We start from the raw sequence: 13,480 nt of genomic DNA, 5'->3' as shown, positions 1-13,480 counted from the left end.
ATCAATTAGTAAAACTAAATAACTGCAAGTTGTCATAGTTTTAAAAATGTTCCTTTTACAATAGAGACAGGCTGAAAAAAGCAGAATTCAACATTTCATATTCAAAATGCAGTGAATTCATTTGACTTTGTTCATTGCGTTAACAAAATGCTTACAAAAATTTTAACAACTTGTTTGAAAAAATAATTATGTCCGTTAATCAATTTTAGTGATTGGTACAAAAATTGCTTTCTTCGCTATCATAAATACAAGGTTTAGACTTAGTGTTAAAAGGTAGCTTAAATGTCAAATTATTACATGTGGTAGATGCAAACACAAAAGTAGCACAGAAAGTACTGTATTTTCATCACAAAAAATGACCAAATCTTTTAAACTTATTTCGAACAAATCACCAAAGAGTCTCAGCAAAAAACAGGACTCAGATTCATCGACAATTTCTATTCAACGAAAAAGAGAGAAGCTTTACAGCAACATTATAATAAGCTTTGAACCCGAGTCGTTGAAGGTGTGCACCACTTCAAGGTCCGTCACACTACTCACTGCGCCAAAAACCACAGTAATTAACAGCGATTAAACCAATAAGAATTGCTGGCACAACGTTTCGAGTGTGCTTCAGAAAACAAAGTAACGGTAAATCAGGAAGACTGACAATTTATGCTCATAACATTCAATATAAACACTATATTAAGAATAGTATTCAAACAACTTGCTGGCTTTCTATGGTTACCTGTGGCATCTGGTTTTGCAACCACTGCAGTGTCTTACAAATGTAGGTTTTTTCACTTTGACATTTAGTTTACCAATTAATTTCTCAGAATGCAAGTAACTCACTTGCCTCAAAGAATTTATTAAAATATATTTTGTAATTGTAGTTATAAGATGTTATAGCAATTATTAATTTTAGAAAGATCTGCTATTGTTTTTTGTTTACTATGAACTTTGCTGCTTCCGTTCGCTTCAATCATAATGTCGTCAGTGCAAAACTTAACAATTACCTTAAAAGAAACTTGTGATATTATGAATGAAAAACTTAAATTAGTAAGTATATTTTATGACAGTTTAATCACTCAACATTTTATTCACAAGCAACCAGGTAACAAAGTTTGAAAGAGAGTATACTACAGCAGTACAGCTGCAATGCAATGTTTTTATTCAATTATATATGAGTCTTGCTGGAACAGTATGCCTTTCATACTTTCCTGCATTTATGAGGTTGTTTAATACAGTACAATGTAGGATCATGTTGTACTGGATCGTCTATTCTTTGGAATAGGTTTTCAAATAATTCAATACGACAATGAGATTGTGCTTACAGTTTGAAGTTAAAACTCTGAATTTCTTTTTAGATTAACCATAGGCTTGAAACAAGGCTGTATAGCTAGCCGAAAACGTTTGCTTATTGTTTTTTTTTATTTTTATAATGTTAAATTTAGTGTTGTTGCATAGTTACGTCGGTATTGTTTAAAAAAGTAACCCTTCTACCCAAATTTTATTAACCCTAATTAGTGGCCAATTTTCTATTTTACAGTGGATTTCATTACTGCCAGAAGAATATCATGAAGATGTTTATGGTGTGTCATGGTCTATAATACTCCTGACCTCTGTACTTGGCATTTTCCTTATTTGGATAATTATTTGGTGGAGTAACGTTACAAAGCGCATACAAAAAGAACGTGGACTTGCCATGCATGCAGAAGAACTCCATGCTCAATTGGAAGTATTATTGGCTGAGAAATTAGAAACAGAAAACCTTTTAACTGCTTCTAAAAACAAGGTACATACACAACAGATAAACTTCAGCTTTGTTGTAAAAGGATTTAATGGTTAGATGATGTCTTATACAATTTTATCATCAACAATACAGATTTTTCGTTTCTACCACTAGTTGCAACGTTCGTTAATCTGATAAAATTGAAAGTTAAAGCAAGAATAAACAGGATGGTTTATTGCTCTACTGACGTTTAGCGCACCATGACAATGCGCATTGCGCGTCATCAGAGCGAATAACATATCCTACAAAATAAAATTTCACAAGGTTTGTTTTTCAGTAGTCAACTATGGTAACTGAGCAGTTACTTCAGCATCTGCACCATCAGTACCACGCTACCACAGACTACCACCACTCCTCTCTACTAACAAATTAAAATTATAATATTTTTGCATTCAATCATTCAGTATTTTGTCTGGTAGGTGAGTAACATGCACAGCAGATATGATGAAATGCAGGCATTGCAAGCAAATGCTCAAGAAGAAATCAATCAACTAAAAGTAAGTAGTTAAAATAGTAATTAAAGTCGAGCCAATTCTTAGTTTAGCTTATTTCTTGCCATTAATGTGTTAATGGTATTAAAAACGTCATTGTCCTGAAATTTAAAAATTATAGTAATAGACGCAGTTGGAGGCTATTGTGCTGTAATACAATATTATCGAAGTGTCATATATTCTAATGCAGCACATTTGTTTAATGTGTATTATCCCTACTTTTTATTGATTTAATTGACTGGTTAAGAAAATTCTTTCACTTAACGTGGCTTTGCATTATTGTGTGTTGCTGATGCTTAATAATAGCTTTCTACCTGGTCTACTACAGAGTTACTTGTAAAGTTCGATTTTGCATTCTTCATTAAAACATATGTTTGAATGTTTTGTAAAGTAGGCTGGTTGCTTGAACAGTTGAACACGTTTTCCTGTCAAATAAATGCCACTTGGCGTTTTGCATTGCAGATTGAATTGGAAATATTGCTTTGTGGAAACAATGAGAAGACAGAGCTGTACAACCAACTGAGTGTGAAGATGAATGATTTAGAAAAAGATAGAGCTGATATTATAAAAGCAGTGAGTGGTATCACACAAACTCCTTGAATTCTAGATTATTCGCTTTGCTTGCATGAATTTCTTCAATGTTCAGAGTGAATTCTTAAGTTTCTTATGGTGAGCAGCGGGTGTACTGTAGACATTATGGCAGTACCTGATTCAATGCATGTATCAAACATGTTTTGTTAGAAGTAGATTTATAAAAACACCATCTTTCTGCTTCAGTCAAAGAAGAAAGAAAACTGCTTGGAAGAAGAAAAAAGAACCTTTCTTGAATGCGAAAGGTCGTTGGCGCAGGTCAAAATGGAACTAACGGAAAGTAGCGAACAACAACAAAGTCTTGAAGAAAGTGTAAAACAATTGCAGGTTTGATTTAGTTTTGAATTTTTATCCTCGGATTGACAAAGCTTTGATAGGTTATTCCTGGTATTTTTACATACTTGTGGAGGCTTTTGGCGCAGGGCGGGTTACCGATATTGACAGTGAAGTTTCCAATTTTGAAGTGCTTGTGTCTGTGAATTATTCCATCCACTAGTTGCCGCTAAATGGAGAGCAGTATTGAAATGCGTTGCTAAAGCGCACACCCCGAAAACCGAATCAACGCCGCGAGATCTTGAGTCCGGCGCTTCCCCACTAAGCTAACGGGACTGTATGGCATTGCATAAGAATACCATAACTTTGTAATGTGTTTAATTCTCACGTTTATAAAAGACCACTGAACATTGATCTAGTATACTCATGTTTGTGAACTACCTGCTAAGATTGAAGTAAGAATTGTTTAACTTCTTTTAGACTATGTGCAGTTTATCACAAGTGGCCCCTCTGTTGATGAAACTTTTGCTTCAGATTACCGTTAGTTTAAGATGTAGTCCGGACGAACAGAATATAATGATGTTGTAATAACATTTCTCAATTCCTGGAGCAGAAATTCTTGAATGAGAAAGAACAAACCGTAGAGGAACATAACGAGACGCTCAGAGGATGGGAAAAACAAGGAGAAGCCATGAAAGCACAAATAAACACACTGGAGGAGAAGTTATCAAATATCACAGAAGAAAAATCTGCCACCATGCAAGAAGCGGATGTGTTGAAAGATTGCCTCCTTCAATTCCGGGTGAGCTGATGTTTATTTATGCTTTGCCAGAGTGCACGACCCATGAGGTCAGTGCTGAATTTGGCGAGTGTATGGTAATACTGTTTGTTGCAAGAAGAATTTCGTCCGTTACATTGAACTTGCCGCCGGAAGCGAATTGAATTATCTTTTCGATGGAGTTGTCAAAATGTCAAGGCTGTGTTCGTAACATCCAATTCCAAAGTAATCACAGAGTAGGTTTCCTAACACCCATGGCAACGTGTTGACTGTTGTATATCTTGTAACATTTCGACACACAACCTGCTGGAGTTTGTGGTTTACTTAGTAAATGTTTTTTTGTACAGGGGGTGCAAGAAGCCTTGACTGAAGATGGAGATGAGGAATTGGATACTGACGAACTAGTGGACAAACAGGTTGGTCAAAATTTGCTTCAGTTTGTGGGATACCATGTTAACATTAGTTTGTTTTGTTGTTCATCATTATGTTTGTGTCAACAGAAAGAGAAGTTGAAGAGCTTGATTGACGTGGCCAGGATACAAACTAAAGTGAAACAAGTTGAAACGGAGAAAAGTCGAGTTGTTTTTCAACTTGAAACTGAAAAGAAGTCAAGAGAAAGAACTGAAGGTACGTCGGTGTTGCTCAATGATTAGGTTTTTGTATCTCTAAATGCGATAGAAATTTTAACAATTTGTGAAATTACATTAATTGACAGGCTCATGATTTCGTAAAATGATTAAGCCGATTTATTAGTTACTTGGCTTCTACTTTATTTTTTGAACCACGACGTGTTCTTATGTCGGCTGCGTGGCCGAGTGGTGAGAACGTCTGCGCAACGTTCGAAAGGACGTTGGTTCGACACCGCTCCAGAACACGCGGCTGTGTTTTGGCAAAGACACTCCATGGCTTTCCAAAATAAGGGAAGCAGCTGACTCGATGGCTTCATGTCCTTTGCTGCTTCCAGCTGTTTGTTGTGTCACATTTGCAATCGCAATGTGCTATATGCTGGCACAATAGGCGCCAAATATTTATTATTATGGCAATCAGCTCAGTAGGCAGAGAACGCACAGTAATAATAGTCATTCATATATCACATAGTAACAATAATAATAACAATCATGTTTTACCTTGCGCCCATTGCGATAACATGCAGTAGGCCTACACTGCGATCACAAATACAATACAACAAGAAGCAGCGAAGTGACATATTAGTCTTCGAGTCAGCTGCTCCCCTTATTTTGGCATACCTGTTCGTCGTTTGGTGTAGTGGCACGTAGTCAACCGGGTCTGCTACTATTCGGTGAGTCCGATTCGGTGAGTTCCTAATCTCTAACCCCTAACCCCAAACTCCTAACCCTAAAACGGCAATGATAATTAGGCTACGGTATCCAATAATTTAAAAAAAAATTGAAAAAATCCCCCGTTAAGGGATCGGACTCACCGAAACGGGCCATTCCGTAGTCAACCACCCTCTCAGTTGCTGTTGAAATTCCCGGTATATATGGCTGGGTGCTTCAGGTTTGAGAGGGGGGTGTCGGCCAGTTCGTGTTTGGTTGTTTGTAAATGTTGGCGATGGAAGCGTTGTTTAGTTGGTCGTTGTCATCTCAGTGTGGTTTGGAGATGTAGTAGCGTAGTCTAGCTTGGCCACGTTCATAGGATCTTTTGCATGGATTGAGATGCCATTAACTGTCTTTGCCGAGATACAGCCGTGTGCTCTGGAACGGTGTCGAACGTCGCGCAGACGTTCTCATCACGGCCACGCAGCCGACAACTTTAACAGCATCTTTACCTATTCAAACAGAATATTTCATAAATTGTGATTACTTTGTTGGTTTTTCCTCAGCCCAAGTTGGTGAATTAGAAGCCGAGTGTGAAAACATTCGAGCGATGCAGCAGAAGACGACAAGGGAACTTCAAGTGCAACAAGCTAAGCTAAATGTAATGCAGGAATTCTATGCCAAACGGGAGGTGGAGATGCAAGGGTAGGGACATTACTCCGAATATTTCGTGTGGCTACCACTCTGTTCTGGATAAATGCACAGGAGTAATGTTTTATCATTTGTGGGATAAATTATTTTCTGTGGCTTACACATTCCCAAACACAGAAATTTTCAAAACAAATACCTCCTGCTTTTGTATGGCAATTTTTTAAGTAAGTAGTCGTTGTTTTTTTAACGTTGTTAAGGAATTGTAATTGCTCTCACCTGTGTTATTTGTTTTTCCCAGTTAGAAGTAACTTTTGCTTTTGATCCTGCTGAATCACTTGTTGATTACGTTCTTGGATATTTATAACATTGATCTGCACGTGTTGTCTGGTTTGTCAACATTGTATTTTGCCGTTTAGAAAACTTGGTAAAGAACAAACAGTTCGTGAGATTAATGAATCAAAGCTGGCACAAGAAGGCGATAGAACCAGTCAGTTGCTGGACCAACTCGAAATGTACAAGAAGATGAATGAAGACGCAAAGCGGGAATTCGATCAGAGCGAAAAACAAAGAAAGAACGAGATCAATCGTTACGAGAAGAAGGCCCATGACAGCTGGGTAAGTTGATTTTTTGTTTATCACGTTTTCAATGAAAGTCGCTTTATCTGCGTTTAAGTTCAAAGTGTGGAAACTAAAGGAACTTATACCTCGTGCAGTATCCAGGCTTACGTCTGGCGGTTGAAGATTCAAGTTGCGTGGACGGAGGACAAAGGACAATAAAGCTAATCTTCGTGTTTACCATTGAATGTTCTTCCAAAGACACAGCAGCATGCTCTTCAACGGTGTCGAAAGCCGGCGCTCTGTCGAGTGCCTAGTAAAGTGATAAAACGCAGATGCCATCTTACTGAAAGAAACATTTTTTAAAAGATCTTCTAGCATTTCGTACATCCAAACTAGGGTCAAGTTTTTAAGTAGGATTTAAAAGAGTGGTTAAGTGTTTAGATTTCGCTGGAGGAAGTTTAGTATTTTTCGATCTTCTTGCTTTATCCCACTGCAAGTGGGGTCGCCGCTGCAGATTGCAGTACTCCACACCACTCTGTCAACAGTATCTTCTTCCTTCACTCCCACAATTTTCATAGTCGATAAACTGTAAATTGCTTAAATATTGCAAATATTCGTTATAGCTTGCCAGTAGAGAAGCTGAGCGGAAGTTGGAAGAAGCTGACAGAGAGATGCACCAGCTCAAAATGGAGTGAGTTGATTGGTCATCTTACCTTTTAAGTAGTTGCTATTGGCTTTACTGTGTTGCTCCTTGTTACCAGTTCACTTCAGATTTTCCGCCATCCCAACCAGCAAAAATCGCCGCTTTTTACATCGTCTTAACGTCGCCAGATGTTGAAACCATGTAAAAAAGGCTGTGATAACTCGAATCAAATGGGAACATGCTCGTCTGCAATGGAGGACTGTAAAATCGGGCCCCTTTTTGCTTATTGGGTATTTCACTTTCATCATTTACACCCAAATTATGGCGAATACTTTTGTTTGCAATGGTTAAGTTACACTGCTGGACTATGTGGCCATGCCCTGTTGAGTTTGTTGTCATGCAATGTGTATGACGTCACACCGTGCTATTCACTTTCTCATTGTTTTAATAAAATGCATATTGTAGCTATAACCAGTTACCACTCATGGTTGCCATTTCCATTCTGATCTATCACCTACTTCGTTACGATATAATACGAATACCATCAGCAAGTATATTCATCATTTTACTCATCAGACTATCAGCCTTGGAACAACGACTCCGAGATGCGGAGACAAGGGAGCCTTTCCTGTTTAGACCACGACCTCTACCTCCAGGAGGAATGTTTCCAGGTTCGAGAAGTGGTGAAATCGCTCCGTTTATGACGTTTTCAATGATAGTCGCTTTACTTGCGTCCAACTTCAACGTGTAGAACGTCCAACTTCAACATGCAACTTCAACACTCAACAACGTCCAACTTCAACATGCTTCAACGTGTAGAAGTCAGAGGAAGTCATCATTCGTGTTGTGTTACTCTAGAATCGAAGGAATTGACTAAAGCTCATCACTAAGACTTGTGTTTGTATCAGTTGATACCAAGAAACTTTATCTTGATACTGAAGCAACCTCTTCATAAGCTTAATCCTGGCAGTTTTACATATATATGTAGATTATAGAAGTATCAAATAACTAAACCGAGAGTATAAAGCGAAGTTTCCACTGTAAAAACGTTGTTGCTTTTGAATAATTCTATCCTCTCGGTGGGTGTTTTGATCTTGCAGTTTCATTGGGGCGCAATGTCGGGCGCTCAATCGATTTCGCAGAAGGGAGGACGAACATACTTTTTACAATTATTTGGTTCTTTTGTTTCTTTAACATATCACTGTACTTATGACAGGACCAAATACAGAGAGTCCGATTCCGATGCGTAATGGTCCACCATTCCGAGACATGTCTCCTCCTCCAGGAAGACATTCTGGAAGACGCAGTCCATCTGGAAGCATGGATGATCATGTCCGACCTCCAAGTCGTTCTTTATCGGACCGCAGGCCTCCTTCACAAGGTCCTCCAATTGAATCATTGGAATTTGGTGATGGTCCCCCAAGAGATCTTGGCATACGAAGAGGTACTCCACGGCGAGGACCCCCATCTATGCATGAAGAACCTGTGAGAGGTGGCCTTGTCCCAAGAAGTGGAGTTTCTCCTTCTGAAAGAGATGCGCCTTTTTCACCGAGAAGAGATGAACCCCCTCTCTTCATGAGGGGTGGACCTCCTCCTTCAATTCGAGATAGACCTCCCCTCCCAATGACGGGTGGACCCCCAATCCGAGATATGCCCCCTTTTCCATTAAGAGATTGGCCTCATGCAATGAGAGAAGGCCCTCCAGTGCGGGATGGGCCTCCAATGAGAGATGGACCTCCTCGTGATGGTTTTCCACCAATAAGAGGCCGTCCTCCATTCATACATAATGGCTCACCTATGCCACTTAGAGACGACTTACCGGTGATGCCTGGGCCTCCACTGAGGAGAAGTGGGCCATCACCAATGATGCACGACTTACCTCCCCACCGCGATGGAATCCCTCCACACATGCAAGGTGAGTGCAGATGGAATTATACTTTGATAAAGTTAGGAGGCAGAAGGTATCAAGACTTCATATTAAGTTTATGACATGAAGAAAGATGTGACTTTTCTATGCAATGAACAAGTGTCGGTTACAAAGCAATTAGATTGAATAACATTATTCCAACTATAACACAATGAAGAAACACAAGCGTTTTCGACTCAGAAGACCAGTGTTGCCCGTCGTTGATGGCTGTTATAGTTTCAATGATGTTGTTTAATCCAATTACTGTGTTGTTGATCTTCAAAAGCCTGAAACGTTTTTTAAGCCTCATCCATCTTAACACCTTAATGTAACCAGGAATTGAGTGACCTAAAGTTAGAGTGGCCCAAGTCGAAAATCTTCATTTTGAGTAAATCGACTTTAAAGTTTGGCACTTTTTTTACTATGAAGGTGAAGTTGAATCTATCCAATGAAGTATAGGGAATAATTGTAGTCAAAACACTGTAAACCTGGTGCTTATTTAAATACGTCCATTTCTGGAGCACCACGACCCTCCGTTTAAACCGCTACCAACAATCCCTGGCATGTGTGACAACAGAAGCACTTTTATCTCAACTGGAGTCCAGTTATTAACTTCCCTCCTCATTATTCTCCACAGCACCCGACCAAGGTCCACTGACGTCATCCCCGTACATGGAGCATCCTGTGGTGAGTACAGACCTCAGGGTTTGTTGCTCTTCATGTTTGTGGCTTTCATTAAACTATTGGTGGTTTGGAAACAATTAAATAATCATCATAGGATAGTTGTTTAATAAGTTTTAACAAGACAGTTTCTTGGCTTCTTAGTGGTTCTAAAGGTTTGCTTATTAAGGGCCCGAACTAAAGGAAATATCTGTTCTCCGGCGATAGTATCAAGGATTCAAGGTGCACCAAATTTGCTTTACCTTCAGCGAGGCCTTCAGCGTACATAATGGCTTGTACGTTATTGCAGGATCTAAAAACTGTCATTGTCCCAGGGCGATAGTGACCCTATCTAATTCTAAATCTTTCAAGCCTTAAAGCAGCTGGCGGCCATGGCCGCTTAGTAGTGCTTGAATGACCATCGTGCTACCTCCTCAGTAGGCCAAGTTTGGCAGCCAATTATTTAATTTCGCAATAGAATGATCGTGGATTAACTGGCGAAAATATGTAGTATCAAAGAGTGACGCAGAATTAGCTCAGCGCGAAAAAAATACGAGTTTTAAAGCCTGGCTGATTTTTTTAGGTTAGGATTGTGGTTGTTGCTGACTGCTGAGTTTATACTGTAATCTTGTCTTTTCGAAGCTGTATTAAGTTTCTGTTTTATGTTTTTAGCAATCTCACCCCATTCGTCCCCCACCCATGTCCCTCCACGGAAACCTCCCCAATCAGGCCGTCAAGGAGTACGATCTTCATCCCGTCAGAGGGGGTGGACTTCCTTGACACATAATTCCCGCTCATTAGAGTCAAGTTATCATCTAGTGTTTGTAGGCAGATCACCCGCAAGGTCATGGTTGGTTGGTTGGCAAAGACGTCATCGACAGTTTATCGGTGGAGATGTGTTAGATGGTCAGTTTAGTAAATTTGGTTATTCTTAATCTTTTTCAAGCTGTGGTAATTGCTTTTAAACAGTTCAAATTATATAAAGCTGTACAACTAATTCAATTTACTGTGCAGTTCTCATGAATCAGCATAAAACTACAGTATAATCTGAATGCGTTTTGTAATTTGGGAAAAAAAATTGTCAAAAAAACTGTAAAATATAAAAATGTGATCTAAAACGTATCGAAGTATGTGTCAAATTTGCAAGAAATAATCCTTTGCAGCAAATATGGATTTTCATTTGCTGGTGAACTACTTTGTAGTGACTTCCACCCCGTCCCAGTCTTAAACTTAACGCAGACAATTCGTGCAAATATGTCTGATTGAACTTCGAACAAATGCCCGCTGTGCAATGATAGGATAGATGACCCATTGTGTGTTGGAGTTTACACACAATAAATGCATTGTTTGTCTGTCTGAACGATTGTTAGACAATAACACTTGCGTGTAAACCTACTGCAGTGGCACTCTGTTGTGATGAATGAAATTCTAACAAATGCTTCTATTTTGAAGTTGAATATCTTCGCAAAACCTTCCTGCAACGAAGGAAGTTCTTTGTGTAGAATAACATTTGTCACAGCTGAGTTCTGCTGTAGCATCATGGCGATTTAGTTAGTTGGTGTGGTGCAAAGACCAAATTCTTTTTTAAATCGAGCTGTGAAAGTGCTTTGTATTTACAAACGTTATAGACAGAGTGTTCCAATTAATTCCTGTCAGACCTCAACGCGTACATCTCTTGACACCGCAGCGAGGTTTGTCAGTGATTTGATACTTTTGTGCTATTGAGTCGAATACAAGTCGGTTGCTTCAAGACCAACACTGTCGCATTGAAAGGTGAATGGAAATTCGCAGTTGAAGAGGTCCGCCCAGTTGGTTAGGCGCCCTATTTTCGCAAAGTAACCGCAAAAACAAACAACACGGGTTCGGCTCTCGGAGGTGTGAGCTTGAGTAATGCATTTTAAAGACTGCTCCCCCATTCAGCGGCGTCTGGTGGTGAGATTAATATACAAACGATAACACTTCAACAATCGGAAACTTCACTATGCCAATCCCAGTAACCATGGCTACGTCAGAGATTCCAAGCCTCTGCAGGTATACGAAACTGCGGGAATTTTTTTTAAGAGGCTTTATGAGTCCTATAATAAAGATTTAAACCAATAACAGCACTGCCAGAAGCAATCATCGTTTCATTGAAATCTGGGAGTGACTACATCATTTTAATCTACCTTTGTCAATAATCCCAAGATGCGAGAAGTTCAAAGTAAAGGTTTGATAACTCTTGAAAGGCGATCTTCGTGAGATGTAAAGACAGCTATACATTTTTTTTAAATGCAACATTGCAACAGTTATGCTGGTGTTAAAATAGAGTGTGGTATAGCCTCTTAAGGGTAAGTAGGGGACAATTTCCCTCCACTTTTTAGTAACTTTTTACCTCACGTTAAGTAGTAACAGTCGCTGTAATTTTTGCAAAAGTTTGGTAGCCTACTCTATTTTTTAGACTTTTTAAAATCTCGCAGTGTTAAGTATGGTCTATTCAGCATTATTTCTTCGCAATTAAATATTTTTGAAATGATAGACGTGATTCATCATCATCCAAATTGGGTTTGTCCTCTAGTGTGAGTGTCCGATTCTTTGCAGCGATTGCCTTCATCTCTATTCTCCCTCTCATTCTGTCCATCGCATCTTCTTTCAGTCTGACTTTTCTGCCTCATTTTTTATCTGTTCTTTTTGGACGTTTTCTCTTTCCATCTACCTTCAAAGTCAATGCCTTTCCAAGAAAACGTCCTTCTTCGTTCATACATGCCCATACCATATTACGCCATTTGCCCATGCAAGTTGTTCTATAGACTTCTTCGTATCTAGGTAGCTTCATTCAGTTTTTTTCTCCCTCCTCGTTTTTACTTCACACATTGTTCTCACCATTAGTCCAGATGCTGAGCTTAAAAAATGGTCAAACCCGAAAAAAATAATATTAAGCTGAAACTTTGTCAGGTGGTTCTATTGATCGTCGTCGTCGTTCGTATGAAGCAGAAAGTTTGTGATCAGCCGAATGGAAGGACTTGGAGCCAACTTTTCGTCAGATCGTCAATTGTGCGGAGGCCTGTTATTCCATTGGGAGGGGAATAGATGGGACACCCAAAGATGATGTGGTTAGCTGTTCTATTGATGACGTAAAGTCACCAAAAAAAGCCCCTTGGGTATAGTGAGTTTTAGCCATTTTTCCATAATGACCGCAGCTCCCATATGACAAAAATTCGACATCGCCTAAAATTGATGTTTTATACCTCATTAGAAAGATAAGTTTATGCTGAATCACTTTCACAAGGAAAAGTGCCCACTTTTGATATGATTCATTGAACTGTCATAGTGTCATAAGCTCAGATTTGACTACATTGCCCTTTCCGTACTTTTCAGAATAAGTTCACTCCTCTTCACATCCATGTCTCGCTGCCGTACAATATTACAAGCCGCACACAACTCTAATAGACTTGCCCTTTTATTTTTAACGAAAATGTTTTATTACATTTCCCCATATTCCCTCAACTTTGCCCAACCCAGCCTCGCCGTTCTTGTCACAGCTGCTTCTCATTAACCGCTTCCATTTATTTGGTCACCCAAGTAACAGAAATTTGTCATTGCTGCAATTCCATGAGAGAAACTCTCTTCGCAATCCTCAACTACATCTTAATCTTTTTCTTTGTCACATTTCCCACAAAAAAGCACTTTGCCAGTCTTGCTGTAGCTCTCCTCGTAGCCTATTTACACATCTTATACGCGCCCACTTACTTGCCATGTATTGTACACTCATTGCATCGAATTTCTCATCACCCTTCTTCCACATAGCCTACTACACTTTGATCGACTTCACTCTTCACAACTATACCTTCTGCTCCACTCACCATCACTTTCGTTTTTTCTTGGTTCACCTTCATACCGTTTTT

General features: G+C 39.2%; 1 protein-coding gene across 1 annotated transcript in view; it reads left to right on the top strand.

The window, feature by feature from the left end:
• The window catches only part of LOC145783761 (uncharacterized), a 44,736-nt gene extending 33,385 nt beyond the window's left edge, over positions 1–11,351 (top strand). The window contains exons 11-24 of the mRNA XM_082595606.1: positions 1,529–1,774; positions 2,191–2,268; positions 2,725–2,835; positions 3,040–3,180; positions 3,740–3,928; positions 4,252–4,320; positions 4,405–4,531; positions 5,748–5,886; positions 6,249–6,447; positions 7,014–7,081; positions 7,610–7,704; positions 8,250–8,948; positions 9,577–9,626; positions 10,272–11,351. Coding sequence (XP_082451732.1) covers positions 1,529–1,774; positions 2,191–2,268; positions 2,725–2,835; positions 3,040–3,180; positions 3,740–3,928; positions 4,252–4,320; positions 4,405–4,531; positions 5,748–5,886; positions 6,249–6,447; positions 7,014–7,081; positions 7,610–7,704; positions 8,250–8,948; positions 9,577–9,626; positions 10,272–10,379 — 2,319 coding nt within the window. The 3' untranslated portion in view covers positions 10,380–11,351. The remainder of the gene's footprint in view (positions 1–1,528; positions 1,775–2,190; positions 2,269–2,724; positions 2,836–3,039; positions 3,181–3,739; positions 3,929–4,251; positions 4,321–4,404; positions 4,532–5,747; positions 5,887–6,248; positions 6,448–7,013; positions 7,082–7,609; positions 7,705–8,249; positions 8,949–9,576; positions 9,627–10,271) is intronic.
• The last annotated feature ends 2,129 nt before the right edge of the window (positions 11,352–13,480 follow it).

The sequence above is a fragment of the Aplidium turbinatum genome, chromosome 1 (assembly GCF_918807975.1).
Source record: "Aplidium turbinatum chromosome 1, kaAplTurb1.1, whole genome shotgun sequence".
Classification (NCBI taxonomy): domain Eukaryota; kingdom Metazoa; phylum Chordata; class Ascidiacea; order Aplousobranchia; family Polyclinidae; genus Aplidium; species Aplidium turbinatum.
This window is presented reverse-complemented; position numbering and strand designations above follow the sequence as displayed.